The following is a 26,874-nucleotide window of genomic DNA, read 5'->3' on the forward strand; positions in this document are numbered from 1 at the left end:
AAGCATATTTATTTCATGTTTAAGTGAAGTTGTACAGCATTTGATTGAAATTTTCTTTTTAAGGTCTTGCCTTGTTCCCCAAATTATAACCTGTATAATGATGCATTTCTTGTTGCTTTCTTGTTCCAAGGTCCTGGGATGCCCAGTTGTCAGTATTATACAACAATGGGAAGGCTTCTTCATCATCAGATTGCACCACCAAACTGTGTGCTCCTTGGTACCATCGCCTTCCCAACGCTGAACCTAACAAACACTCTGATTTAACCAAATCTCAGGTGTCGGCCACAGTTTCCAACTACACTGCCTGTATACTAAGCTGTGCTGCACGGAAAAGGACTGGCAGAAGCAGCGAGCCCCTACCTGGCAAAAGACAAGGGTTTGTGCAGCTCCAGGGCTTACGGGAACGCATGACCCCAGCAACCGTTTCAGTGTCTGAATTTACTGTACTGCTGACCTTGGTCTCCAGTGACGACACAGCAGTGACTGTAGCGCTCTGGGATCTTCAGACTCAGGATGTGACCTACCACCATCTCGACCCTGGCTGTGCTCCAGTGCAGTGTAGCGGTGAGGAGCAGCTGTGCCTGGTTATGAAAGGTGAGAAGCTGGTTGCATTCAATACCCCCAAATACACCCTGGAGCTAATGTAATTAGGGGATTTCATTTAAGTACTTAAAACAACGGAAAAGACTTAACTTAGGACTGTGTCTTTTTTATATTTGTTATATGAGTGAGTAAATAAATATTTTTATGATTTGTAAGGCATTTCTAGTTTTATATTTTACTTTATGGTTACTTAAAATAGAATTGGGTAGATTCTTAAAGCTTTATCCTCCAATTTATCATTAGCATGTTTTTTGTTTTGTTTTTTTCCCACAAAGCAGCTGAATAATTACATCAAACATTTAAAGTAGTAGTAATCTTGGTTGTATAGTGGTATATATTATTTCTTTTAAAACTGTTATTGGTGCATTTCCCCTTAACAAAAAAAATGCTTAAACTATTTGGAGTGAGAATCTAGTCCAGTGTTTCATGTGTGGTGACCAAATTTACTGTGGGGGTTAAACCTTTTACCATGGGGGTTTTGTACCCCCCCAGTCCCACAGTAAGAAGCTCACAGTGTCTTGTTGCAATGCATGCTTGTGCTGCTGTTTCCCAGAGTCTGGTCTGTCTGTGATCCTGTTTGGGGTCACCCAGGAGGAGCTCCTGACCAGGCTGATGATACACGGCAGCGCAGGCACGGTGGACTCGCTGTGTCACCTCAACGGCTGGGGAAGGTGCTGCATTCCTGCCCACGCTCTGGAGGTACAGTAGGACGTTCACTGCTAATTAACTTGCAAGGAGGGGTTCCTCTGTGTGTCTCCTTGTTAACTAGCTGGTATTGTGCACAACATAGCTTTGTATTTCTGCATTCAGATGCATTATTTAGCAAATAAAGTGGAGTGAAATGCCCATATGGAGTCAAAGGTTAGTGCAGCAGTCCTGTGGGTCCTCAGCAAAGATTCAAACTGCTCTTTCATGGCTCCCCCGGCATAATAAACAGCATTGCTTTTACTTGCTGAGCCACAGGGGGATCCTTTGGATGATTTCTTGTACTGCTAGGCTATTATGGAGAGTATAATATATTGAAAGTAATGTCCCTTCAGTGAGTTATAAGCCTCGTTTTTTAAATTGGATTGTAAAGTACAATACATAATACCATGGTATGACCTATGAAAGAAAAACAAAATCCCATAAAATATAACTTATATTTATAAATCATATAATGGAATTTTTAATTTAATTTAGAACTAAGGGAGAAGTATAAATCCCTAGGACTCTTAAGCTTCTTCTCCATAAGCCTTTGGTAATTAAAAAGGTTCTATCGAGGCAGTGTGCAATGCCCTGCTTCACAAACAATCAGAAGCTTCTCATTGCAGTACTGAAGAATGTAGTCTGGTGTGCACACAAAATGAGGCACTTGGATCTTATCCATCTGTTTCAAGAGGTGAGAGCATCTAACTGAATCCGTTTATTTGAAGATAGATGTCCATAAAAGCAAGTTAACATGTGTCTGTATAAAGCTGTTCTAGCGCTACGCTACCTCCCCTCCAGGGCTGTAGATTTTTGTGTGTGTGCGTAAAATGGTCAGTCCAAAATAAACCAAGGTGCCAACGCCAACTCCTTTTAAAAAATACTGCTATCCCCATGCAAATGAGATGTTGCATCTAAAAATGGGTTTTATCCTGGTATAAAGTTTCTGTGTATATATGTATATTTATATATTTCAACCAACTGTCTGCATTTATTTTTATTTTTTTTGCTGTTTTAGGCTGGGTTGAAGAATCGTCAGCTGGATACAGTTGATTTTTTCCTTAAAAGTAAAGAGAATATCCTCTGTCCACCTGCGGGATATACGTTACCAGAGCAGCCTGGAACCATCCCGACCCATCTTCAGTTAAAGAGTAGGTACCGCAGTCTGCAGAGTGAACGGCTGCATGCCCAGCGGTGCACAGTGTGTCGGGCCTTGGGGTGTTAGCATGCCATCTCACAGTGTGTGGGGCCTTGGGGTGTTAGCATGCCATCTCACAGTGTGTGGGGCCTTGGGGTGTTAGCATGCCATCTCACAGTGTGTGGGGACTTGGGGTGTTAGCATGCCATCTCACAGTGTGTGGGGCCTTGGGGTGTTAGCATGCCATCTCACAGTGTGTGGGGCTTTGGGGTGTTAGCATGCCATCTCAGCACTGTTTCCATCTGGCTGAAGGGAACACACTTTGAAGGGAAGACACTTTGATGTTGTCTCTTGTAAACCCTGTATGTAGTTTCAGTTAAATCCTCCTAGTGCTTTGGGAGTTCTCCGTTTCACTTCCACTAATTATCACCCAAAGCAAACAAGCAAGCAAGTCGTGTCATTAAATAAAAAAAATAAAAATAAAAAAACTTAGTAAAATGCTGTTTATGATTTCAGTTGTTGCCCTGTACGTTTCTGAAGTCATGGAATTTAGTAAATGGAATCATATCATTTAAATGTCTGTTATCACTCTAGGGGATGTACTTGCCTATAACTTTGAAGGAATTGTATTTCATTGTCAAACGGGTCTTGTTTGTGGGCAGCCAGCCCTCTTGGCGGTTGTTTTTTTTTTTATTATATAAAGTAGTGTTCTCGAAGGTTGTTTTCATTCTGAATACCTCACAGATGTGGAGGACCTGAGACCAGCTCTTACTCTTCTGAGCTCCGCAATCAAAGACAATGACTCGGAAGCCCAGAGTAAACAATTCTCAGAGCAGCTGCTGAACATGACTTTAACGTTTCTGAACAAGCAAGTCAGAGAGATTCTCATTAACACAGAAGGTAAGGGTCTTGCAGCTCCGAGGCTCCAGGGCCTAACAGTCATTACTGATATATTCAAGATTTCTACAGTATGAAACAAGAAAATGCATTTAAAAAAAAAAAAAAAAGATTTTATTTGTCTTCATCTGATTTCTATAACTACAAAGTGTCACCGTAAGACCCCTCTCAAACCTTTCTGATTAACTGTAAAGGATAATATATATATATATATATATATATATATATATATATATATATATATATATATATATATTTTTTTTTTTTTTTTTTCAAACAAACGATATAAGTATATTTAGCTTGTGTATAGTGTTTTTAAAAGTAGTGTGCCTTGTTATTCATTAAATGCATAAATAAAATATAAAGTACGTGCTAAAATATCTTTTTTTTTTTACTGAACTGAAAGTTGTTTTGCATATATTTCACCCTTTTACCAGAGTTGAATGAGGACCTGCAGAAGTGTATTGATATTCTGAGCAACTACATCTCAGAGCTGCGCACCTTCATGAAGAAGTTCCCCCGGCCCCAGCCTGGCGAGAACGAGCCCTGGCATGGGGGTGATGGAAGCCACCTGGAGATCGAACGCTTGCAGGAGTGGCAGAAACTCAGCTCTGCTGTAAATACATTCAATTAGCATGCACTGGTATCTTAATGTAATATGCAAATAAACCACGAAACTCAGCGAGTCCTGAAAGGGAGGCTTTGTACCATCAGTATTTTCAGAATATTTCATTTTGTATCTGTTTAATTCACTGTCATGTGAGTTTTTGTATAATACCCCTTTGCTACCTGGACCTTTGTTTACCAGGCCTTCTTTTAAAAAGACTTTGAAAAAATGCAGAGTTGAGCGGGTTTAATAACACACCAGCTGTGTTCCTGAAATGAAGTATCTGTCTGTCTTGTCTTTATTTGTGCCGCATTCTAGGATGTTATTCGCAGTGCTATCATGAGCAATCGCATCCCTGAGGCCCAGGCCTTCTTCAGGTCTCGGCAGAACAAGGCAGAGAGGCTGGAGGAGCTGCAGCAGACCGGGCTCAGCTTGGCGTATGAATGCCTGTTAGGGAGAGAGCTGAAGGAGACTTCTGAGCTCTTTAGAAATATGGTGGGTAATGCAGGAGTAACTGCCACACAGCTGGGGATGCAATTAGCTGTCTTGTTTCAGTATACAGTTTGCCTTCCAGATGTTTGAGGCTGCTGCTGCACTGTGTTATCAAAGCCCTGCCTTTCCCCATAGTTTTGCAAACTTCAGGGGAACACTTGAAATCCAGTTGTTTGTGCATCATTTCTGCACCCTCCTACGAGAGACGTGTGTTTTTCCATCCTGTACATTCTGTGAAAGTGTTAGTGTTTTGTGCAAATTAACATCTACTGTATGTTTTTAAAAATTGCATTGTCTGCAGTTTATTTTTTTGTTTAACAGGGATTCAATGTGAAGAAGCAATTGCACAGTATATGTTTCTATACAGATGATAGAGATCTGCGGGATTTTTTGGTAAGATGATTTTTTTTTTTATAAAAAAGTAATAATATTTTTATAAGTGTTCTCTATGTACTGTAGTTCTGTTCAATCAAATATTCAGACACGCAGGAGGAGGAGATGTCCTGAGCATAACAAATTATTTGATAGGACCTCTCTTTTGTAGAAAATATCCCCCAGAATAATGAACAGTATTATAACAATCCCAAGTAATACACTCCAGAATACTGCGTGAAAATATTGTGAATAAAAAAACAATAGTAAGTGCACACCATGAGTACTGGTTTCGATTGACTCTGTCACGGTTTATACCTTGTCAGTGTTTTGCTTTTGCTTTCTTTTATTTAGGTGGACAATTTACAAAAGCAAAACTATTTATCAGGCAGGGAAATTGCCATGGTGGAGTTCATTAAACAGGTTGAAGGACTGTGTTTGTCACCAGCAAAACGATCTAAAGACATCGAGCCCAATGTCATGTAAGTAATGTACAAAATTATAACACAGGGTGGAGATATTATTTCCAGTACAGCCAAAGATTTGCTTGCCCTCTGTAAGGTCTAGTCCTGTACTATACTGTGGTCTGTCCTCTGCATTCTGTCCTCATTAAATCTATTGATTGTGCTGCACCAGAAGTATTCTGTATAATGAATCATCTTTTGAAAAACAGCGATGACGAAACAGTACTATATCAAGTATTCCTTACTGTAATCGCTGTACATTACCTACAATCTTATTGTTTCCCATTGTGCTTATTGCTGTAGTGAATTCTGAAATGCTGCAGATATGTGAATGTGATTTGAAGGTTGTCTGCTAATTTGAATGACTCAACCCTGTTCAGCTCAAGCATTGCTCCTTCCCCTGTAGATTGTGTGCTACCCAATGCAATTCAGCCCAGACAGCCAGGCAGAGGATTATATATTTATGAGATTAATGAAACACTTCAGCACTGGATTAGCTTTCCAAACCATTTATGTGGCGACCAGTCAAGTTAAGAAATATTTATAATAGCTTTTGGAATGTGTATAGATTGTCTGCATAAGTAAGCCAGACATCAAAATGGAAGCAGATTTATTCTGTATTAAACAATCATTTATTTTTTGTTTTGTCTGCATTCAGCTTTCTAAATCCACTGTAGTCAAGTACCCCATTATTGTAAAGATAATGAACTTTGTGTTGAATGTATAATTCCATTTACTGGGAAAATAATAAATCACAAGATTGATTCTTTGATAGGGACAGATTGCATAACCAGTAACGAGCTTTCTGAACAGGTGTTACCCATGTCATCTTAACATTTCATTTCTCTGTATGCGTCCTTATCAGTAACGTCCTGCGCCTTGAGAAGAATACAGATATGATTATCTCAGAAACAATTGAAGTAGTCACTTGTTGAATCTGTTGAGTTTGAATCAGTGTTGCTTACACATTTAACAGTGTTGGTGCTTTGCAATGATTGTATATACTGTACTTCTGTATTTTAAGAGCTCTGCAGATGGAACAAAGTGAGCCAAAATATAAAACTATTCTGGACAAAAACGTGAACTCTCAAGACCACTTGCAACACACTGAGATTTCCACAATTTTGCTGGACTGGGCAAGGTGGTGGGATAAAAACATTCAGGAGAATATCCTTCTTTCAAGAACGTCCAAGGAAGGCAAGTGTTAAGCACTTACATTTGCATGGAAGAGTTGATGTGAAACCTGTAGCCCCTGAGGATGCATAGTAATAACAAAACTCTGCTAAAGACATCCCAAAGAAAGCTATTAAAGACTGAACTCCAAGATCTGTGTGCCAAAGACCACAGCCTGGCAAGCTGGTTTGCATGGATCAGTATACAGAGAATTCTTTCTAAATCTGCTTGTCACTTGATACCAAGTGTCCTGAGCCAGATGTTAGACCAACAAGTCGAAACGTGAATGTGGTTTTATGCAAAATCTTAGATCTCAGTGTTTTCTTTTATTCTGGACATGTTTTTCATTTTTATATTGTGTGTATGTGTGTGTATACAGTGTCATTAGAAAGTAAGTTTACCACATCAATGCACCATATCACTGATGTGGTAAACCTATTTTCTAATCATCCTAATGGTCTCGTAGTTTATGACATCACATAAACCCTAGATGGAATTATTTTGCTGTAACTCACTGAAACCCATCTATTCTCTCTGTATATGTATATGTATATGTATATGTGCTCAAACGGTATTCCCTAGCCACTATACAATATCCCTGCAGAATTCCGAACCTTTTTTCAAAAGGTCCTCTTTCATAGTTTGATTAGTTTTGAAGCTTCTCATTTTTGTTTCATGTTTCAAAGATACTACAGGAACATTCCTGATTGCTGGAATCTCTGATCTCTTTGTTTGCTCTCAAGTGTATAGAAAATTACAGTTTGATCACTTTTATGCCATTCCTACAAAGTGATTATTTGATGTTTCATTTGGGATGTACTTTTCTTCCAGTAAATCCTGCTGGACCGTTTTGGGGGGGAAAAAGCAAAAGCAAACAAAAAAAAAAACTGTTGGCAAACTGATTATTGGCAACCAGATACTGTCAGTTTAGTTCGGGGCATTTCATTTGAAGTTATACAAATAGTTCTAGTTGGAATGTCGCCACCTTGCAGATGATGAAGACTGAAGCTCAGTGACCGCTGCCAAGCCAATCTATTCTTTTTACCTGCTGAAACCAATGAATGGATGTTACCAAGATATGGAACCCTGGAGACCAATTCATTATCTGCATCCCTGTTGTTTTGTTATTTTTCTGTCAATTATTCTATTGCTTGAAGTATTTGTTAGTTTGTTTTACTTTCACAGCTTTTGTTTGAAAGTCAAAGTAGCAATTCATGACATGCTTTTTAGCTCTTTTACATAGATCTTCAATCGACAGTATTGTTAAATGAACTGTATCTAATCTTTTATTGGGGATGTTACCTGCTTCTTGGAATCCCAAGATGTCGTAGATCAAGGTCTGCTTCTGCCATTTCAGTAATGTGTGTTTGATTTTGGTGTTTTTCAGGTCTGCAATCCTGTGATCCTGAAGTCCTGTGGATGCACCTCACATCTCTACACGATCGACAGAGAGTCCATGATTGGGTTGAAACCTTTAAACCGCTCGCTGATGAGCCTTCAGATCAAAGCCAATGGCCAGCCTTGACGGCAGAAATTGTTAATCACTGCACACTTTGCAGCGGCCGCATGAGAAATGAAATACTAGACATGCTGGCAAGGTACGCATTTCATAACACAAGCACCCACCCGCAGAGTCAGGCTGCTGCTGAAAATGAGTCTTTAAAGAGTTCTTCTCAACACCTTTACCAAACTGACCTTGTTCTGATGGGCTTTCCTTTGAGGTTTGAGTGATATTAGATTACAGAAGACCATCTTATCCAAAATTGGTGCAATATTTCAAACCGGAATGACAGTTCTGGAATAAATTATTGAGAGTTAAAAAAAAAAAAAAAAAATGCATTACTGTTGCCTTTTCAATCATGGCACCTTTAGTGTTCAATTGAGCGCCTGAGTGTTAGACACAACAGCTGTAATGAGTGCTTTTGTCTGCGCTGCACAGTGTGTCCCTATGTTTGGATGCACCGTGCGTACTGTTATAAATGAATATTGATGAACTGTTTTACATGTCGTCGCTTTCATGCTTTCACACCTACTGCCATCCCTTCCTGTGTGTCCCAAACAGGAGAGGAGTGTTCATCCCGTCTGAACAAGCTGATTTGGAGCAGCTACTGGTGAGGCTGGGCCATGCTGGGGGGGTGATGCAGGAGACTCACCCCGTCTCAGGGTATCACTCCTCTGACGGGTTAGACTTCCATTCACACTTCATCCACTACTGTCTGGAGAATGGCTTGCGATACCTGCTCTGCGTCTATCTGGAATACTACCAGTAAGTGTAACGAAGCCCTTCCTGTTTAAGCTTTCAGAGCAGTACCTGCATGCTATAGAAAATACGCAAGTGTCACAAATATCATATTGCTCTATTAAACAGTAAAAGTTGTGAGGCTCTGATTCTCTTTCCAGGCTAGCTGAAGTAAGGGATTCCGAATGCTGTCTGTCCAGACTCTGAGAGAACAGAAGAACCTGTTGTGTCTTTCTGGAAAGTGGTCCAGTCATCTATTGCAATGGCGGTAGATCTCCAGGAAGCACTTTTCAGTAGAGCAGAACAGTTTTAACAATTGCAACTGATGGCGTTTTCTCGTTGCGTGATGTTTGGCTGCTGCCTTTTGAGTTGCAGTTATGTTTCTGGTTTGCATGCGTAGTGTAACGTGAGCCTAGGTAGAGCATGGGTGTTCCGGAGGTGACTTGATCGTTGTGGATTGTAATTGAATGCACTTCTGTTCAATCTGGAAAACCATGTCTCCTACACATGCCCTTCTTTATGCACATGCGAAGCCAGCTGACATACAGAGAAAGTGATGAGAATTCAGCTTTGCAGTCCATGGTAAGGAAGTAGACAAAGACTCCTGAAACGTATCCTCGAGATGCTTTTTTCTTTTTTATAGAAATGGCAGGTCACTTGACTTCTGTGTAAGTAGTGCATTTATAAGATGTACCACTGTGATGTTTCAGAATATTTTTCCGCAAATTTGTGTGATACCTAGGACAGGTTTTTTTTTTTTTCCCCCCGTAACTACAATTCCCAATGCAGCCTGACATTGATAAATTAAAGTCTAATTTATTGTGTCTTCCCAGTAATTATACTTTTCCACATGGATGAATCAGAGCTGTTATCTTGTACAATAATGTGAAGTATTGTTCTTTCTGATCAAAACCAGTTTGTACAGCGCTGGGTGTTTGAGACAATGACATGCCTCCCCAAGTACTGAAGGTCATTTGAAATAAGTTCATACAACAAGCCCTCAGGGCTCATCACATCACCCTCCATGCTGGCATGGATATGCACACTCGAATGGTTTAACATTAAATATAAATAAAAAAGCATGTGTTACAGAAACCAGAATGCTGTCGGAGTCTGTTTCTCACTCGGGTGTTCTCACATTACTGTGTAACTGGCTGGCGGAGAGAGATGAAGGCATTGCCTCAGATGCTTTGGCAGATAATTCAGCAGCAATTTAGAAATGTATAACACATGTTGTTACCACGTAATTACAGCATTCTTAAATAAAGCGTTACACAAATGTCATTTGAATACTTTCATATTACGGTAGCACTGCAAAATAAATGATCCTTACACCTTATTTAGAAAGGATATTTCAATGCCTTTGACAGTGGTTTGTGGTGTGAACTAAGAATAAGAACCAGACTGAAATAACCTAGCATTTGAGAAGATTAAAAGGAACTAGTCTTGGATAAAAAATGTTGGCCAGAGGGCTTCAGTTTCACAGTGAATACATAAATCTTCTCCTTAATCCCTTCTCACTGCACTTCCTTTTATATAGAAATACTTTGATATAAAATGCAGAGAAACAAGAACTTCTTGAATTGTCTTCAGAGTTTGAAGTGGTCCTTCTGGTTACCGAACAGAATCTGTTCAAGCTGCTGTACAGAGGTTTGTGCGTGGCATGAGAATATGTCCTATAATTGCATATTCTGTCTATAAGCAGTGGTTACAAACATCTGGAACGCAGTGAATTGCATGAGCTCTGTGAAAACGTGTTTCTTTTTTATGGTAATTGTTTCCTTGTGCAGATCTTTTCTGAGAACTTGGCTGTTTTTCAGAAAGCGCATAGAAGAAACAAAAACGTTTTGTTTTGTTTTTTCAGTAGAAAATACCAGGTTTATTCAAGGTGTATGAAACGTGTGGACTGTACAGCCAATTAACCCCTTGCACCAACTATAGTAAGGTGCACTTTTGTTTTCTGCTTCCAAATAAAAAGTCAGCTGTTTTTAATAAGTGGTTTCTTTTTTTGTTTTTGTTTTTAAGGCTAAACCAATCCAATTGTCCCATTCTGGAGGATGAGGATTTATATGAAACACACCCCTGGTTTGAGCTGTTAGTGAAGATACAGGAAATCATGAAAAACCCAACAGGTAAGGTTAGGCAGCATATCGGGGGTTAATGCAGCAGACTATGTTGAACGGCAGACCATGTCTTTGTCAGTGCTGTGCACTGTCTACACATAGAAAAGTCGTTCTGAAGGAATAACAAACCCTGTGAGATTCCAGAGTACATTGATTGTCAGCAAGGACGAACCCCAGGGGAAGCAGCACTTGATCAAAACCTATAGCAGCCTGTCGGGAGATGTTTAAGGCAGCATTGAATTATTTCTGACTACATGTATTACCACATACAAAGTGTATCTCAGAAATGATTTCTGCAGCCGCGTGATGCTCTTTTTCCAGGCTCTGAGCGTGACTAACTAAACAAAGGAAGCTGCAGGGCTCCACTAATCATTCACAGTCCTGATTTGTAATGTAAGCAGACAAATGAATCAATTTACGCAAACTGAAAGTGAAGGAGCACAATGCTTGTTGCATATCAATACAATGTAGCATTAACTGTACTGGTCGGTCTTTCTGGTCAAAACATTTGCAGATGTTTATCGCCCACTTTTATTTAATTCAAACCGCAATTACATATATATAAAGACAACCATCGCCTTAAAGGGTTTTTTTTGTGTGCTCAAAATCAAATTATGTTTGGCTGCTTTTTTAAAAAAAATGTTATTGAACTTCACTTCAAATTATTATTTGGCAACGTTACTGTAATTCTGCACTCGGTGGACACCACTAAAGAGTGGATAATACAAGAGAAATAGTTTACCCTGCAGGATCTGTCAAAAAGAGATGCATTATAGTACCACAATGGATGCACTGCAGTAGTATTTTATAAATGTATAATTTCAGACTTTGACATGGTTGCATTAATGTGTTTTTTTTTTTTGTTGTTGTTGTTGTTATAGACCCCAGCATTATTTTTCAGTCCAGCCTGACAAATGCCCAGATCCTGATACCCAGTAACCAGGCCAGTGTGAGCAGCATGCTGCTGGAGGGACACACCCTGCTGGGCTTGGCAACCATCATGTTCTCTCCGGGAGGCTTTGATCAGGTGCACTAAGCTGACTGCTTCTCTCTGCAGGGTTACAGAACACCCTGCAGCAGTTGCAAGAAACGCATTGCTTTACCGATCCGTGACGTGTCGGTACACAGCACAATCCTGATATTTTTATTCTGTGCATCGTGGGTTACAAATCAGATGGGTAGTAAAACAACAGCGAGCATTTGTCAGCTTTTACTGTGGGTGCCAGGAGAAAGAGGGTCTGAATTCTGTTAAACACAATGGCACGACAGCATGGGATACAGCACAGAATGTATATAAAAGCATCTGCATTATGAACAGTCCTGTATATGAACTGTATTTGAGGCTGGCCACTATATGAAGTTTGGTGGTCTTACACGTTGCCTTGAAAAAAACTACATACATTAAAATACTGAAATGAATATGTTGCTTGCTGTTTTATGAGAGGAGGTTTCTAAATGTTCTTTAACAGACTGGGTGGACACAAGTTGTTAATGAATAATACAAATCAGGGTTTCTCATTTTTATTGCATTTTATGAACTTATCTGTTTTGACTGTAATATAGTAAGTACATTTTTTGTATTTGTTTAACAGATGCACATGCAAAACCTCATCAAGCCAACCTAGAGCGTTTTGTTACTCATGCCAAATATCTGACACGTCTTCTTAATTCATTTACAATACTGAATCTTAGTTCTGCAAGAAAAGGGCATAGCTGAGTTTCAATAAGAGGCGATTGCTTTTCAAGTCATATTGCAAATGCCAATGGAATTTCATAAAGGATACGAGAATCTTCTAATACGTATCAGCTGTTGTTTCTACGTTTTATTAAAATAAATTGCCTGCTAAAGCTGATTGGATTATTTATGTACTTGTTTCCATATCCATTTTCAAAAATGACCTTTTAGAGATGTGTTCTTCATTTAGAAAAGTGTTCTGTTAGGTAATGTGTTTCAGAAGACATTTTATTTGTGGTTGTTGTACTCGCTCCACAAACAGTTCACATTCTGTACTTGCATAAGCCTGTATAGTGAGTTGATTGAACAGCAAGCTGGAGCCCCTGAGATTCGAAGTCATTGGCGAGACAGATCTGTAGGGCGCTCTGTGCCTGCAGGAATGGGTTGTGAGTCTTATTATTCTCTCTGCTGTCACACATCTCGTATCCTCTCCGTTTCCAACAGGTTGTTAGTCCCAAAGAAGAGGAAGATGACTCCCTGTGGAAAGTGGACCCGCAGCTCCTGAAAATGGCCCTGGCTCCCTACCCCAAACTGAAATCCGCGCTGTTCCCACAGACCACTCCCCGAGGCATCCCGCCACCTGACATCTCTGTCTATCACCTCGTCCAGGTACCTGTGAGACTGTGTCAAGCCCTGTCATACTCGCCTAGGACAGAAACTCCACACGGAACTGCAAATACATGTCTTTCAAGGGAAATACCAGCCTGTGTAATGTACAACCAAACAGACCACGCCCTTCAGATTATACCAAATCGCTGTGAGAATTACAATATATATATATATATATATATATATATATATATAGTAATTATGGAGGGAGGAAAGTTTTAATGTTGTGTAACTTTAGGTTGATTTGCTTTCAGGATAGTACCAGGGAAAAGCATGTTCAATATACAAGTGTGTGTGTGTGTGTGTGTGTATCTATAATATATATATATATATATATTTGACAGTCACAAAACGTACTCTGCTGTGGTGGACAAGCTGAAGAAAACGCTGAACCCTGAAGATCTAATTAAATGTGTTTCTCCTGCTTTTTGGAGCAGTTTTAAACTCATGTCTCCTCCTGTTTGGCTGCCTCAGGTAACTCAGGCTAACCTGGCTGAATTAGCTAACAGCCTTGAGGAGGTAGCAATTAAAGACTGATAAAAAGAGAACATGTCTAGATGTACATCACATTTCCAATAAAAAAAAAAAAGCAGAACAGAAGTTGGTGCTTCAATCTTCATCTTCTTAACCAGACAAATATTGCAGAAAATAAAAAGTACCCTTCGGATTTAAAGTTGAACTGCCTGATGCATGCATCTTTATTCCTGTTTAAATTAAAGCCTGCATAGATGTTTAGAGAAATAGTAACTAATATTTGCCTCACCACCCTCAGAAGATGGCATGTCTTCAAAGCCGTTTGAAAGTGTGGTAATCGCTAAGCTATAGGCCATGACATCTTTTGCTAATCACTGCCCTTCAAGTATAACCTGGAGGGAAGGATAGTTAGTAGTAAGCAGAGCCTAAAGGGAACAGATGTCTGTGATATATAAGCCTTCATGCTGTTTGTCACACTTGGAGTATGCAGGAATACGTAAGCCTTGCTAGCTAAATGAACCAGATAAATGAACACTGGCAGTGTTATATCACACAAGCAGCGATGGGTGAATATACAGTAGTGTTCTTGCTGTTAGATACCATATTTATATAAAAATAACATCATCAAGAGGTCTGTCACAGAAAACAACTACTGTAGAAAATAATTAAAGCAACATTGTTCTAGTTACCCCGTACCTACTGTATGCTACAGCTTAAGAAGCACTCTCTGCAGTCGTGTTAAATCTCGCCATGTACTTCTCAGAAGTGCTTGAGGTTAAGTCATGGAGACCATGATCAAACTGCACAGCTGGTTACAGTGAGATTCCGGTGGGTGTAGCTCTTGGCGTCTTTATCAGGGCAGAGGCACAAGCTGTGTGTATGCTTGGCCAGGGGCATGTACTGTATGTTACTAACAGACCTTGTTCTATCTCTTGCAGTCTTTGTTTCCGTTTGATCCTTCGAGGCAGTTTGGATGGCAGTCAGCCAACACTCTTGCGACTGTTGGTACGTGTCTCTCTTCTCTTCTGTAGTGATACTCAAGTGAATGGTAACTGTTGTTGGGTGGTTATTGCTCAGCACTGAATTCTTTGGGGAAGATGCACTCAGGGTCACCAGCTTTAGATTTGAAATAGCTAATGGTATACTGTGTATTGTTGTTATTACTGTTAATACTCTTCTTTAAGTTCGGAGACAGTTTATTGAAAACTTGTTTTGCACATTCGTGACAGATACATCGAGTGAGTTGCCCCACTTCTCCTGTCTTGACCTTGTGAACAAGTATGCCGTTACTGAGCGCTTGGATTTCCTGTACTATCTGCGTCACGGCCGCCCTTCCTTCGCTTTTGGGACCTTTCTGGTTCAGCAGTTATCAAAAAACAATTCTACTGCAAGGGAGCAGTAAGTACAAGACCATACAGCCTCCTAGGTTTTGCATAGGACATGTTTTAAATGTTGTAGTTTAACTAAGCATGTAGAAGGTTTAAATGTCAATTTTTGTTTTTGAAATACTGGTTTGGTTAACTGTTACACATGTTTTTTAATGTCCGGTAGGGAGCATTAACCACCCAGAGTACAGTGAATGACTTTTTGTTTGTTTCAGAATCACGCAGGCAGCCATCGAAGCATATAAACTGGGTCTCATCTACTTTGATGAACCTCCAGTGGCTGCAGCATGCGTTTGCTTTTATGAATTGCTGGGTATCAGCAGCCTGAAGTTCAGAGTTGATTTAAAAGTTGCAAATTTGATCCTGAAGCACTGGACCAGAAGCACTGAAGAGTCACAGAACCCCTCGCTTAGAGAATCTTTAGGTATTTAAGCATAACCATGCATGTTGCAAGCTTATCTTTTGACGCATAAAGGTGCAAGACCCCATACACTTTATATAATAATGTAATTATAACCTACGCAGTAGGTACTTTATCTAAGGTATCATTAGATTATGTAGGAGTAATCCTTATCAGGGTCTGTGGAACCAGCGGACTGTAGTGCAGGCAAACTATGCCTTATGGGGTGCAAAGCCGCCTAATCTTGCACCCTGGAATGCCCAGTATACAAATTTAGTGTCATAACAATTTTGAACATCAGTGTGTTCCTGGACATTTATAAATGTAGTAGTAACCTATGAATTGAGACGGTAGGGGGGCGGATTAACTACAGATTGGATGGATGGTCAGGTATGTGGATGGAGGTGGAAGAAATGTTTCGGTGAGTAGCAGGTCATGTTCTCAAGTTGTCTGATTTTGTTAAAACATGCCATATTTGATTAGCTGTTGCTTGCATGCACTCAGGACCCAGAACTTTATGGACATGCTACTGCGTTTGCTGCTGCTTTTCATAAAGACATTTTGTAATTTTAACACACTCAGACCACAAATATCTTGGTATCCCAAAGCACTCCCCAGAAAAAGTTTGGATTGCAATTGTTATTTTTCATGTTTCAAGTGTACTATGGATTTTTTTCTAGACTTTTTACTTTCCTTTATTTAAGCTGAAAAGCTGCATAAGCTTGTAGAGACTGAAAAACAAACAGCAGAAGAGTTATTGATCCATCTTGAAGCTGCTGTGCTGGATAACCTTGAGAGAAGGAGCATTAGCAGGTACGATCTTCCTCAGAGAACCAAGGCAACAAATCATTAGTGCAACAAGTCCCTTTATATTTTGTTAATCGCTGTTCAGCCTAAGAGAATGTTTATAAACACTTAAGAATAGGGCCCTGTATTACAAGTTATAGCTGCCCATTGGACGCCATGTTAGGCCAAGTGAGGTCCTACTACGTGTAACACAGGAAGTGCAGTTATAGTGTTGTAGCAGGGTAAACAGGCCTTGGGGGAATATTAATGTGGTAGTAAGAGGTGATAAAATGATTTTTAAAAGCCTTAGTTGTTGATCCTTTAATATAAACAGAGAAGTGTTTTTGATTCCTGTAATCTGTTGGTTTTCCTTGCAGGACCTCGTATGAGTCTGGTCAGGAGTGGTCTCTGGTGGCTGAGTTCTGCAGGCTTCATGCTGTGACCCTGAGCACAGCTTACCTGCAGGACTGTGCCAGACAGAATGAGTGGCTGCAGTTCCTTGCCTTCATCCAGCTTCACAATTACCAACCAGAGCAAGTGAGTAGATCCTGAAAACCACACTTCTCTTTACTTAATGACTGCGTACAAATATGAGCTGCTCCGGGTTCGTTAGGAGCCTAATTATCACACAAAAGGAATGTTAATGAGGTGACACGCAACTTAAAGCGAAATCTGAAATTCAGTGATTCTGAAAGAAACTTAACAAGTTCAGTTGAATTGAAGGCACTGAAAAAGACTTCTAGTCAAAACGGTTGTCATTGAACTTATTAGGTTTCTTTTAGTATCTACGTGTAAGACTATTGAGTGTTTAATATTTATGGGTGCATACCTGAAATGCAATGGAAAAGTTATTTTCTGTAATGTCTAAGAGTGCTGTATTTAATACCAGCTTCTATTTTATAAAAAATAAAAAACTTTGACTCAAAACAGAATGTTTGTTTTTTCCAGTCGATAAACATTTCCGAAGGCATGTGAGTCAGAGCACAGATTAGAATGAATGAAAGGGCTGGTGCTGGGGTGACTGAAGGTTTCAGAGAGAGAGGTGGAAGGGAGTGTTGGCTTGAGTCAAGGGGATTCTCATCACTATGGGGAATGCATTTTAGCACAGTTTAATCATGAGTGAGGCTGTTGCACTCTGTTAGCTTCACAAAAACAGCATGGTTCCTCTTCAGAACTTCCTAAAACCTTGGCTTAATGCATTCAAACCTGCATGGGTTCATCATGGAAACAACCTTCATGAATAAAACATTGCCCTGTAGTTTAACCCTAAAATAAACTGATACAAACTGTTCTTTTTTTAATAATTTTAGGAAGTTAAATAGCACAGACATTGGTATATGTTGAACGTTGCTGACCTTTGAATTGCGGTTTTGTCCGTTTTCGTCTTTTTTTTTTTTTTTTAAATAAAGGTGAAAGCACTGCTGAAGGAGTTTAGCCCGGCCCTGCAGGATCACCTCTCTCTGGCCTTTGAAAATCTGCAGTTTGTGCCTCCAAGCGATGAAGAGAACGATCAGGGACACCCGGAAGCTGCCAGGCCTGTCCTGCAGAACAAGAAAGAGAGGCCCCAGGATCTGTTCCAGGCACTGCTGCTGAGCCAGGACCAGCCCAGCCCATGGCGCTATCTTCTGTCCGAGGCCATGGGTCAGCACTGCCCTCTCCTCAGTGTCCTGGCTGCCTGCGTTCAGGTAGTGAAGAGTGGCAGTTCTATAAATGGATATGGTGCATGTACAGTAAATAGTTAAATAGATAGATAGATATATATATTTTAAATTCATTTAATTAAGACTAGATCACCTTTAGGGGCCACACTCTCTCTGTGCTTTTCAATCTGAACATCTCTCTCTCATTAGAACTATGCACACCATTCTGCTCAGCTCCTCTGGTGACTGCATTTTAAGAATAAACCCGCAGCTCTAATTAACTGGAGGCCTCCATTACTTTTCAAAAGCCACGAGATGCAATCAAATTAATGAGGAAGGTTGTTTTTGTCTTGTCGCCAGCACACTGATTTTTGATCTTGCCGTTTCTTTGAACAGCTGGATGAAAGGGTATGGAAATTCTTTCATCATCATAATAATAATTATAACAATAACAATTCAATGTATTGCAGGATTCTGAGATCCTGCAGTGTCTCTGCGTCTGGGTTCTTTCTTCAGTCGATGATGTCACAGTTGCTGAAGCAACAAGCCACATCCGAGAGTGTGTGGAACACCATGAGTGGAGTCTCCATGACCTGTCACTCATCTGGAAGGTTCTGGTGAGAAGACAAAGGATTAAATCCCTCATCAGAGGCTTCCAGCTCTTCCAAAAGGTAGGGGGTGTGTCTGACATGGCCAGTCACACACCTTTCTTGACTTGCAGATGATTAAGCCCAATAAGCTATTAACAGTCAACACACTGATGGGTTTGTGGGGTGTTTAGGAGGAAATGGTTTGGTATAAAATCTATACCTGTTTCTGTTTTGTTACCCCATCATTACAAAGCTGCTGTATGCAAATCTTCAGATCAATCTAGCAAGCCATTCTGAAGGTATAAGCTTTATCAGCTTTAATAGAAACAAACATCCACGCACCCAAACAAGAAAACCTAAACAGACACGATTGTGACAAAATCCCATTGTTAAGAATTCTTAAAGTACCACGAAGGGTAGCGTTGGATGTGCATATAACTCCCATTGCAAAACGCTCGAAACATTTATATTATCAGTATCTAGAATTTGATCTTTCTTCTGACTTCCCCTTTGTAAATTCACAGTATATACAGTATATATATTTCTGAAGGGAGATTGATTTTGTAATTAAATAAAATGTGCTGTTCTTTTCAGGACTCCCCGCTAGTGTACATGTTGCAAATGTACGAGCTGTGCAACGATTACAAAAACTACAGCGAAGCAAAGAGCAAGCTCCTCGAGTTCCAGAAGTGCCTGATCAGTGTAAGTGTTCACTGCAACAGGTTGTTGACCCAAAATGCTTAAAAACGGGATGGAGGTTAATGTAATGCCATAACTGTAGGTAAAGGGAAGTTATTGATAGGATGGAAACACAAAATGTTAATGTGCATAAGGCATCTGTTGTTCATATTAATCTCTTGTGAGGTTAATAGGACAGAATCAGACTCTCAGCTAATCTTCTGGCAAAGAATGGATGCTTTAATTAAAGCAAAGTGTCTCAGTGAAAAGTTTTTTCCTAATACATGCTAAGAAAAGGAATCGCCTTTCGTAAAAAAAATGAAGAGAAAATAGCGAGGTTAAACACGTCAGAGATATGGCATTTATAAAATATTGCTTAGAGGTAAAACATTTTGAGATTTCAATTAGGGTATGTAACTATAGTTTCCATCCCGGAGCTTCGCAGTAAGCCTGTAATCACCACGGCAAGCTGTGCTGAAAGACAGATTGCTGCGTTTATTTCTTACTGAAACAATGAATCAGTGAGTCTTGAGAGGTTGACCTTCTTTGTCTCGAGTGAAAGGCTTTCAGGGTGACTTCAGTGTGCCGCTGTACAAAGGAGATGGAATATACTGTTTGCAAGAGTGGATGTTTTGTGAAGGACTAAATATGGAGAAAACACCTTTATTTCACTTCAAACTTCTAGCTGTCAGAGAATGTGTTTGAAGTCCTCAGAGCCATTGCTTATTACAACATTCTCATCACAACCACCATTCCACACAGGCTAGCACTTTGGCAAGGCTACTGAGGATGTGTAGCCCTGTGCGTGGGTATATAGTAGAGCCCTGTGCGTGGGTATATAGTAGAGCCCTGTGCGTGGGTATATAGTAGAGCCCTGTGCGTGGGTATATAGTAGAGCCCTGTGCGTGGGTATATAGTAGAGCCCTGTGCGTGGGTATATAGTAGAGCCCTGTGCGTGGGAATGTAGCAGAGCCCTGTGCGTGGGTATGTAGCAGAGCCCTGTGCGTGGGTATGTAGCAGAGCCCTGTGCGTGGGTATGTAGCAGAGCCCTGTGCGTGGGTATGTAGCAGAGCCCTGTGCGTGGGTATGTAGCAGAGCCCTGTGCGTGGGTATGTAGCAGAGCCCTGTGCGTGGGTATGTAGCAGAGCCCTGTGCGTGGGTATGTAGCAGAGCCCTGTGCGTGGGTATATAGCAGAGCCCTGTGCGTGGGTATATCGTAGAGGCGGCTGATTGTAGCTAGAGAACTGCTTGTGCAATTGTGATGAAACTTGCAAAGGTCGTTCTTTAACACAATGTATTCATGATATTATTTATTTATTTATTTTATTTATTTATTTATTTAACCAGGAGATTTACCCATTGAGACCGAGGCCTCGTTTACAAGGGGGTTCTGGAAAACAATAAAAAAGACAATTTCAATGTATAAAAAAACTATTATAATATACAAACAACACGATAAAAACACGTGTGGTTCAAACTTAATCAGCAGCACTCGGAGATCAAATAATAGCATAAATAAGTCTGTCTGTTAATGTAGACTGAAGGAGAAGCATTGGCAGGAGGTTCTAAGCAACTCCCTGATACGATCTTTAAAACCAGAGAAGGAGAGATTATCAAATTCCATCTTCATACTATGATGGAAATAATTGCGTGTCCTTTCTACCAGAGCTGTAAAATAAGGCGGTACCAAAACACAAAACAATACCAATGATGTAATAATGGACCGGTATCTGGAATCTGCCTGTATGTCACACTCACACCAGAGAATCTTGGCTTGCCCCATTGGGATGGAACTTGGTAGCAACATGCTTTGGCGCAAGCTGCCGAGATTACTAGAATGTGGGTATACGGTTCGTGGAGGCAGCGCTCCAGCCGATCAGCATGTCAAACTAACATCTTCACATGTGCACACAGCGGCTGTGGATCAAGGTGTTTTACCTGTTCATCATTCTTTTTGGTAGCTCTTATTTTGTATTTATAGCTGTGACATTCTTTAAAAAACTAAAATGTTGTTATATGTGCTCACAGCTGAAAACCACGAGCCCAAAGGCTCCTGCGGTGATACCGCTGCAGTGGCTGGAGGTCCAGGCATCGTCTCTCCTGCACCTGATGATGCAGCAGTGTCGGACGCAGTACGAGCTGAGAAAACTGCTGCAGCTGCTAGCAGACATGGACAGCATCCTGAAAACAAACGGTAGGGTGCTAATCATGTTCAGGGTTCAGGGTAACACCAGATTTCACGTGCACATCTCTCCACCCCATGCATTTTCCAGGTGTTCCACACTATTAGTAGAGCCTCCGTCAAAGACTTTAGACCTTGCCTGCATTCTGGGTTCTTCAATCCAATAGGTTCTCTGTAATTGTATTAATTGAGAATATTTTTATACAAATACCGTTAATACATTTTATTCCTTTTCTCACTTCTCAGCTAATGAACCTGTTCACTTTCAGAAGAGCTCTGTGATAGTCTGTTGCATAATATAGCATCATTAAAAAACAGGATTTAAGAGGGTTTTTGTAGTATTATTTCAGGCAGATTTTAGTTAAATAGATAACTGTGGCGTGGACACAGACTGTCATGGTAAAATAGTAACACATTTCCACAAATGTGATTGTCAGGTTATCAATCTAATGTCCTGCATGGATAGATGTATGCTCCCAGTTCATTGTTTTGCTCATGTTATTTATACTTCCTTTCCATCTGTAAGTTTTGTGATGTTTGATATGCCCCAGAGGTGATTCATGACTTTAAATCTGAGATCAGTGTCTGGTCCAAGGTCACTGGAGGAGAACGCATTTTTATTTTTGTTCTTGTTAACATTCTGCCTCAGTTTCTGTGCATATTCAAGTCTGTTCCGACTTGAAAAGGTGTTCCTTTTTAAAATGTCAGTTGTTCTGTTTAACATGTTCGGAGAGACAGATATGTAATTATTCTGCATGCACGGCGAACACTTTGGAAGCCTGAAGGTAATTAGCTGTCCCTCTGAAAGTGAGGGTGCTGAAACCCATCATACACGGATGGAAATTAGCTGGGTCACTGCTTTCTATCACATGCCCATGTTTTGATTGTCTGTCAGCCACTGTAATCAGGAGACCCAGCTGCTGCCTGTTCTAGAACTTCTTTTTTAATTATAAATCTGTGGCATGCCCAGTGTTTACTTTCCATAACACTGATGCAGGTATCAACGGGGAAAATCCCGTTTTTTTTTTTTTTTTAATTAAAAAAGAAGCAATAACATAGCCTGTGGACCAGTACACACACTGAGCCTATATTTCCAACCGTTGTTGTGACAGGTTGGCCAGCGGTTCGAATGACATGTCTTTGACTTTTCACTTTCCTTACACCAGGCCCAGATTTCAAGAAGCTGAGCGTCCTGAGTGAGATATTACAGGACACGCGGATCTCCATCAGCCTCCCGGACCTGGCCAGCTCCCCCGCGGAGAGCCTACAGAATGAGTGCAGGAGGGTCCTGGGCCGGCTGCTGGAGGAGGGGCTCTTCCCTCTGGCTCGACGGGTGGCTGAACTGGCCGAGCTCCCCGTGGACAGCCTGGTGATCCAAGAGGTCTGGCTCCCACTTATTATAAAGCGTTTGCTGTCTAACAAAATCACCAAGTCTTAACCTTTTATTCACTTCCTTGTGCTAGGTATATTCATCTCAAACGTGTAGTTTTGAAAGAAAACACACTTCTTATAGCACAACGTATGTTTTTAAACATGATTATCCGGGTGAGAAATTCTTTGTTTGCAAGCTCTACTTTCTGCTTGCGTTGCACTTCTTTGGTCATATATATTTAGAATAGGTGGGGACTGGCAGTGTTGAATAATCGTATTATCAACATGATTTTGAATGAGTGAGGGGAGTAGGTTGTTCTGTTGTTTTTGCATTTAGGATCTCCAGTGAAGCTCAAAGCAAGCTCCGCGTCAGATAAGGGAGAGTTAAAGAAACTACTTCTGTTTTTGATGATAAAATGCAATGTTATTTTCAGCTAATACAAGAACTACAGACTTTGAAAGAGCACAGGCAGTGGGAGAGAAAGGAAACCCGAATTAAGTTTTGGAGGAAGTGCAACAATCGATTTCAAAGCAACGGCATTAACAGCGTGGCGGTGTCCGAGTTCTTCCTGGCTCAGGCAGAAGCCATGCAGATGGAGGAGTCTCCACTGGAAACGCGGATCCTGAGCCTGCAGGAGAAGTGGTTACTGCTGACCATGGCTGGACACTGGCTGGCCCGACAAGACCCCGTGCCTGTCGAGCAGCTGGAAAAGATGGAAAAGAGAATATGGCTGTGCCGGATTTACCAGGAAACCTTGCTGGCAGCCACGGAATCGAGCGCCACGTTCTTCCGCCCTGTTTCAGTTGCTGGCGACTGTTCCTTTGACGTTCTAATCAAGGAGTTCTCTTTCTCCAAGCTGGGGGTGCTAAACTGCCCCAAGTACCTGAAGCTCGAGGGTCTGCCGACCAAGGAGGCTTCAGAAACAAGGCTGGACGCCACAGAGAGAGAAGCTCTGGCTGCCCTGATTGGGAAGCTGCTGGATGGGGGGTGTATCCACGAAGCCAGCCGCGTCTGCAGGTACTTTGACTTCTTCCAACGGGATGTGTCTCTGGTGCTGCACTGCAGAGCCTTGGCGTCGGGAGAGGTGGAGAGAGGCGACCTCCACCCCGCCATTCAGGTGATCCTCACTGCAGGATCCACGATGGGGCTAGAGGGAGGCACCAGGAGGAAGCACATCCCAGGCAGTGAGTATGAGGAGACACAAGGGGGCAGTTGAGAGCAGGTTGGGGCAGGGATGGGTCTGCGTCTAGTACTTAGGTTAACAAGGATGGGCATTTTGAACATGAAAGTGAACTTGCATAAAAAAGATTTTTCATAAATGGTAAGTCGCTGAGGCTAACTTACTCTCGCACAACTTCTGTAGGTCTTGTAGATCCTGTGACAAACCTACAATCTCCAACTTTTTTGGCCAGTCAAATAATGAAGGTTTATACATCTTGTAATGTGTTAAAGTGGGATTTTAGATTGATAGTATTTGAGATTGATATATAACTTGCATTCACTTACTGTTTGAGACGGAGGGGACCCATTATATTTTTTCACAAATGCTTTCGGAAGGTATTTTAAAAGTAGTAAATGATTATGCTAGGAGTATCATGCATGTTTTTAGAGGACAGGAATGCATGAATAGAACCTTCTGAAGTAGGAAGCGAGTCACAGATACCCTTGCTATATACAGTAACACGTTTTTTATGTGAAACCGGTGTGTGTCTAGTATAAGCTATGTATAATACTCATGTCTGAACATTGATGTCGCTTTTTTGGAAATCTGAAGACATGTTTTTATTTTTCAAACAGACAACTCCTAATATGTTATTTCTGAAGCTTTTAAAACCAATACTGCAGTGTTTTTTTTTTTTATCCCGGAAATGCATTTATTTCTGCAGACGAATACTGTGCATCTGTTGATCTCTAGATAGTGGCGGTAGGTAAACTCTCTCTCTCTCTCTCTCTCTCTCTCTCTCTCTCTCTCTCTCTCTCTCTCTCTCTCTCTCTCTCTCTCTCTCTCTCTCTCTCTCTCTCTCTCTCTCTCTCTCTCTCTCTCTCTCTCTCTCTCTCTCTCTCTCTCTCTCTCTCTCTCTCTCTCTCTCTCTCTCTCTATGTTCTCACAGCAGTGAGCCTGGACAGCTGTTCCTCCTTCGTAGTGGTGTTGCAGCCAGATGACCAGTTTATTAAGGAGCTGCAGATTCTTGCAGACGAGTGCCACCATGGGAAGAATTACTGCAGGCAGGTCCTGAGCCTGTTCCAGCTCTCCCAGGTATCCAGTCGTAATGCTTCCTCAATTCATCACGCTGCGTTCACAGACACTGCAGGGACTGTAGGGAAGGGAGAAGGGGACTCTTTTTAACTTGGTGCTCAAATTGTCACTAGAACATTAAACAACACTGTTGCAAATGTAAGTCACAGAAGCCTTAAGCAGATAATTTTTTTTTTTTTTTTTTTAAATGAATTCTAAAAAGCACATGGTCCAGTACAGTTATGTAGGGAAGTTTAATTGTAGCTTATATAAACATTACATCTGTGTTATTCTCCAAAATCCAGGATAGCTGTTAGTGTTCGTGGTCTAATACACTAGGTAATTATGTAGGTAATTACATGTTTCTTTACTAATATTCTTATACAGTAGTTGTGTAATAGAGGAACATTGCAGCTTATTAACATTTCCACATGTGTTTTACTCCATCATCCAGGGTAGCCGTTAGTGTTCTATTCTTTCACATAGTGCAGGACTCTTCCATGGTATCGCTCTGATTTGTCTGTTCAGGAGCTGGGATGTTCATACAGTGAGATCTCGGCCCAGGATTGGGAGACTGTCCTGCGGGAGGTGCTGTGGTCCCAGCAGCCCGACCGGTACAAGAGAGCCCAGGCCTTCATCACCATCCAGGGCATGGAGACGGAGGCCGTTGCAGAGCTGGTCTCAGGAGAGGTGGTGCAGGCGTTACTGAGCTCCGCAGAGGGGGCAGAGACAGGTTAAACACACGCTCCAGTTAACCAGTGGGGTTGGACTCGCACTGCACTTCTCAGTTTTAACTGGTCTCGGGAGAGGTGGTGCAGGCGTTACTGAGCTCCGCAGAGGGGGCAGAGACAGGTTAAACACACGCTCCAGTTAACCAGTGGGGTTGGACTCGCACTGCACTTCTCAGTTTTAAGCAACTTCTCGAAGCTTCCAAATCTGTATTACACTATTGCATTGTATTTATCTGTTACGGGTGAAAGGGCGACAGAGCAGCTCTCTGCTGTTAGATTTGCTGCCTGAGAGTCTTTTCCTCTCTTAAACTCAAGTATGACGGTATATAACTTTACTTCATCAATTATAATGTGTCTTGAAGCTTTACAGTTGATCATAAAAGTATTTACTGTTTTATTATGGGTTTCTGACTGAAAGTGCTTTTAAGTGATCAGGGAGGACTGCTAACCCTGCTATGAGTAAGGCAAGCACAGCCAGGAGGATAATTGGGCAGTATCAGTTATATTGCAGTTCCATTTCACCACTTTAGTCACTTCTGTGTGATAATTGTGCCACAGTAGGTCGGTCACTTGAGGTGGTGGAGCCGAGACTGAGCGATTAGTTACTCAGATTAAACCTCTGAACGGAGTGTTTTGACACCATTATCAGTCTGTTTCAGGCTTTACCAACACACCTGACACTTTGTAACTGCAGCTGTGAGGCAGAAGCAGATTTACAATCCTGGCAATGGGAAAGAGGCATTTCTGCAGCTTGCTAAGCTATGCCAGGACCCGAACCTCGTTGGCACGAAGCTGCTGGATAAAATCTCCTCTATCCCCCACGGAGAGCTGGCATGCAGTAAGTCGCTGGGTATTAGCATTTCAATTCAATTCATCATCGCTGCTTAACAAGACTCCTTCACCAGCTGGGATTTGGGTCCTGTAAAGGTTTAGCTCGTGCATTGCTTTTAACGTTTTTTTTTTGTTTTGTTTTTGGTGGAGCGATTATCATTAATTTGTCTGCAATTTCAGAATGAGTCATTTTAACTACTAAAAATTAATCTATTGACGACACAGGCTTTTTCATTCTGAGTTAAAAAATGATAATATTTTTATGTACAGGATAAGCCATGACATGTCTTGAGCTATATTTACCTATCTAATATAGCTGATAAATATCACACATACTGCATTTGCGTTTGTGCATAAAAATATAAATCTAATGTATTGTTAGAAAAAAAAAAGTTCTGACAAATAGTGTAGTTGAAGTGTCTGCAATGTG

General features: G+C 41.0%; 1 protein-coding gene across 2 annotated transcripts in view; it reads left to right on the top strand.

Moving 5' to 3' along the window:
• The window catches only part of LOC131700615 (spatacsin-like), a 36,398-nt gene that overhangs the window by 5,290 nt on the left and 4,234 nt on the right, over positions 1 to 26,874 (top strand). Inside the window, exons 6-33 of one of the 2 annotated variants that reach the window (XM_058999096.1) lie at positions 131 to 594; positions 1,157 to 1,302; positions 2,309 to 2,441; positions 3,173 to 3,328; positions 3,763 to 3,941; positions 4,251 to 4,427; positions 4,746 to 4,817; positions 5,151 to 5,278; positions 6,285 to 6,457; positions 7,821 to 8,031; positions 8,496 to 8,699; positions 10,698 to 10,804; positions 11,677 to 11,822; positions 12,975 to 13,139; positions 14,552 to 14,618; positions 14,843 to 15,011; positions 15,214 to 15,422; positions 16,103 to 16,211; positions 16,562 to 16,721; positions 17,594 to 17,869; positions 18,295 to 18,495; positions 19,009 to 19,116; positions 21,121 to 21,286; positions 22,441 to 22,655; positions 23,080 to 23,830; positions 24,758 to 24,903; positions 25,411 to 25,615; positions 26,308 to 26,451. In XM_058999096.1, coding sequence (XP_058855079.1) covers positions 131 to 594; positions 1,157 to 1,302; positions 2,309 to 2,441; positions 3,173 to 3,328; positions 3,763 to 3,941; positions 4,251 to 4,427; positions 4,746 to 4,817; positions 5,151 to 5,278; positions 6,285 to 6,457; positions 7,821 to 8,031; positions 8,496 to 8,699; positions 10,698 to 10,804; positions 11,677 to 11,822; positions 12,975 to 13,139; positions 14,552 to 14,618; positions 14,843 to 15,011; positions 15,214 to 15,422; positions 16,103 to 16,211; positions 16,562 to 16,721; positions 17,594 to 17,869; positions 18,295 to 18,495; positions 19,009 to 19,116; positions 21,121 to 21,286; positions 22,441 to 22,655; positions 23,080 to 23,830; positions 24,758 to 24,903; positions 25,411 to 25,615; positions 26,308 to 26,451 — 5,387 coding nt within the window. The remainder of the gene's footprint in view (positions 1 to 130; positions 595 to 1,156; positions 1,303 to 2,308; positions 2,442 to 3,172; positions 3,329 to 3,762; positions 3,942 to 4,250; positions 4,428 to 4,745; positions 4,818 to 5,150; positions 5,279 to 6,284; positions 6,458 to 7,820; positions 8,032 to 8,495; positions 8,700 to 10,697; positions 10,805 to 11,676; positions 11,823 to 12,974; positions 13,140 to 14,551; positions 14,619 to 14,842; positions 15,012 to 15,213; positions 15,423 to 16,102; positions 16,212 to 16,561; positions 16,722 to 17,593; positions 17,870 to 18,294; positions 18,496 to 19,008; positions 19,117 to 21,120; positions 21,287 to 22,440; positions 22,656 to 23,079; positions 23,831 to 24,757; positions 24,904 to 25,410; positions 25,616 to 26,307; positions 26,452 to 26,874) is intronic. The other variant, XM_058999097.1, reaches the window with a different exon arrangement.

This window comes from Acipenser ruthenus, chromosome 24, assembly GCF_902713425.1.
Source record: "Acipenser ruthenus chromosome 24, fAciRut3.2 maternal haplotype, whole genome shotgun sequence".
Taxonomy (NCBI): Eukaryota; Metazoa; Chordata; class Actinopteri; order Acipenseriformes; family Acipenseridae; genus Acipenser; species Acipenser ruthenus.